Source organism: Salvelinus namaycush, chromosome 3, assembly GCF_016432855.1.
Source record: "Salvelinus namaycush isolate Seneca chromosome 3, SaNama_1.0, whole genome shotgun sequence".
NCBI lineage: Eukaryota > Metazoa > Chordata > Actinopteri > Salmoniformes > Salmonidae > Salvelinus > Salvelinus namaycush.
This window is the reverse complement of record NC_052309.1, coordinates 90,253,961-90,257,418: the sequence shown is the minus strand read 5'-3', so window position 1 is coordinate 90,257,418 and position 3,458 is coordinate 90,253,961. Positions and strand designations below refer to the sequence as shown.

At 40.6% G+C, this 3,458-nt stretch overlaps 1 protein-coding gene across 1 annotated transcript; it reads right to left on the bottom strand.

The window, feature by feature from the left end:
• Nucleotides 1–1,169: 1,169 nt before the first annotated feature.
• Nucleotides 1,170–3,148, bottom strand: LOC120042069 (general transcription factor II-I repeat domain-containing protein 2-like). The gene has a single exon (XM_038986964.1). It carries the CDS (start codon nucleotides 3,146–3,148, stop codon nucleotides 1,337–1,339), a length of 1,812 nt encoding a protein of 603 aa, XP_038842892.1. The 3' UTR covers nucleotides 1,170–1,336.
• Between the last annotated feature and the right edge of the window lie 310 nt (nucleotides 3,149–3,458).

Below are 3,458 nucleotides of genomic sequence, written 5' to 3'. Positions count from 1 at the left end.
TGTAGTGTCAAAACTCTTGATCTCCAGAGACTGTAGATGTAATAGACTGGCTACAGCAAATATGACTGATGAAGAGTCTGTCTGTGTCTGTGTGTGTGTGTGTGTGTGTGTGTGTGTGTGTATGTGTGTGTGTGTGTGTGTGTGTGTGTGTGTGTGTGTGTGTGTGTGTGTGTGTGTGTGTGTGGTTAGTAGAGAGGAAATGTACTTCAGAAGTTAGTCCTGATGACAACTATATTTACTCTCAATACATTATGATTATATTCTAGAATATGATGTATTATGATCTATTATGATCTAGAATATGATCTAGAATATGATCTAGAATATGATCTATTATGATCTAGTATATGATCTATTATGATCTAGTATATGATCTATTATGATCTGGAATATGATCTAGAATATGATCTATTATGATCTAGAATATGATCTATTATGATCTAGAATATGATCTATTATGATCTAGAATATGATCTAGAATATGATCTAGAATATGATCTCGAATATAATCTAGAATATGATCTATTATGATCTAGAATGTCATCTAGAATGTAATCTAGAATATGATCTAGAATGTAATCTGGAATATGATCTATTATGATCTAGAATATAATCTAGAATATAATCCAGAATATGATCTATTATGATCTAGAATATGATCTAGAAGGTAATCTAGAATATGATCTAGAATGTAATCTAGAATATGATCTATTATGATCTAGAATATGATCTATTATGGTCTAGAATATGATATAGAATATGATCTTATATGATCTAGAATATGATCTATTACGGTCTAGAATATGATCTAGAATATGATCTATTACGGTCTAGAATATGATCTAGAATTTGATCTAGAATTTGACTTCGAATATGATCTACAACATGATCTATTATGATCTATTATGGTCTAGAACAGGGGTGTCAAACTCAAATACCCAGTGGGCCAAAATGTAAAACCTGAACAAAGTCGCGGGCCAACATTGAACAAATTAACCTTTTAATATGGACCCAAACAAGTTTTGCTTTAACATTGAATATGGAACAAGCATCGCTTATTACCATACAACATATAATTTAATAGTGGAGACATGCACAGTCGAATTTCAAATGAAAAAACACATCAATGGCATTCATTTATTAAATAAATAAAATTTAAATAAAAATCGTATGCCTCTTTTCTATTTGCAGCCTTCTGATTTAAATACCAAAATAAACTTTTTCCACTGGCTAATAATTTTACAAATAAAATGATAATAAATCAATCAACCATTCAAGCCCATGCCTTGTAGCAAGAAAAAGTGCACAAAGAAAACGTTAATTATTGCACACTGATCTAATCTGATGTGCCCAAGCCAGATACCTGGCATCTCTTCTTGGATGCTAGTTCATCAATGTCTGGGCTCAGGCTCTGAGCTGAAGAAATCCTCAGTATCGAGCGAAGGTGTTCATCAGTCAGACGTCTCCTGTGAGTTGTTTTGGTCATCTTCATCGAGGAGAAAAGTTGCTCGCATAGATAAGTGCTGCCGAACATGGAGAGCATCTGAGCAACTTGGGTGCGGAGCTGAGGCATTGTGTCAGGGATGAACCGTGGAAACTGTGCGGCGCCCACAGCATCATACTTTGACTTCAGCGTGTCGTTGCACTGGAGTTCAATCAGCTCCATTTGGATGTTGGTTGGTGCATTTTCCACATCAACTGCGAAGGGATTACTAAGCAGTTCAAACCTACATTTCTGGACATCGAAGTCGGCAAATCGCCGGCTAAACTCAGCGGCGAGAACACTGAGTTTTTCAGCAAACTGTGCGCATGGGAACACGGCGGTAGAGATCTGCGCTTTTATGGTTTGGCAGCAGGGAAAATAGCAAGGGTTTCCTTGCAGCATCTGATTCTCCCACAGGCACAGTTTAGTTTTAAAGGCCCTCACTGCAGCGTACATGTCTGTGATGATGCGCCCCCGCCCCTGAAGCTGCAGGTTCAGCGCATCGAGATGGCTCGAGATATCACAGAGAAAGGCCAGCTCACACAGAAACTTTTGCTCCCGGAGCTCTGCTGTATCCTTCCCTTTGGTTTCCAGGAATTGACATATTTCCTCACGCAGCTCGAAACATCTGTTCAGTACTTTTCCTCTGCTTAGCCATCTCACCTCTGTGTGATACGGCACGTCTGCGTATTCCGAACCACACTCCTCTAGAAAAAATTTAAACTGGCGGTGATTCAGACCTTTGGCTCTTATAAAGTTAACTACCTGTGTTACTGTGGTCATAACATGTTCCATCTTTAGGGCTTTGGCACACAGTGATTCCTGATGTATGATGCAGTGGTAAACAGTTAGCTCACCTGCACAGTTCTCTTCCCGCATCTTCTCCCGAACCATGCCCACCAGTCCACTCTTTTTACCGCACATCGCTGGCGCACCATCTGTCGTTAATCCAACGAGTTTATCCCACGGCAGCTTTATTTCAGTTACACATTTGGAAACCTCCTCCAAGATTTCCTTTCCTGTGGTTGTGCCATGCATTGATTTGAATCCCAATAGCTCCTCCGTAACACACAGATTTGAGTCCACTCCACGGATGAAGACTGACAGCTGAGCAGTATCAGATGCGTCGCAGCTCTCATCCACAGCGAGGGAGAACGCAACGAAATCTTTTCCCTTTTCCATCAGCTGGTCATACAGATTGGTGGCAAGATCACATGTGCGATCAGCTACTGTGTTCCTGCTCAGGCTCACGTTTGAAAATGCTTGCTTTTTCTCTGGGCATACGAGGTCACAAACTTTCATCATGCACTTTTTCACGAACTCTCCCTCATTAAAGGGCCGGGCTGATTTTGCGATCTCTGCTGCCACTATATAACTAGCCTTTACAGCAGCCTCACTTTGTGATGTGGCTTTTTTGAACATATTCTGTTGTGAAACCAAACTTCTTTTCATCTCCTCTACTTTCTGGCTCCTTTGAGTCATGTCCAGGTCCTTGTATTTGTCATGGTGTTTCGTTTCATAGTGTCGTCTAATGTTGTACTCCTTACTTACAGCCACGTTGACTCCACAAACAAGACAAACAGGTTTGTCTTTTACATATGTAAACAGATATTCTGCCTCCCACTTGTCCAGAAAGCTCCTGTTTTCTGCCTTTCTTTTCGCCATTTTTGGGAAGGGATAGCGCGCTGACAGTTGTAGCGTCTATGTTGCTATGACTACTGTCACAGAGGAGAGGGCGTTTCTGGGTCCTGTCCTGATTGGCGCGCGAAAACAACAGCAGAGCATTATGGGATTCGTAGTATTAGCGGTGAATGCGCTGTATAATACCGGCGGGCCAGCTCTAGTAGTAATTTGGTATTGTCTCGCGGGCCAAATATAATTACCAAATTAATTAATTAATTTATTTATTGTCAAACTCTGGCCCCCAGCGGGCCAGAGTTTGACACCCATGGTCTAGAATATGATCTAGAATATG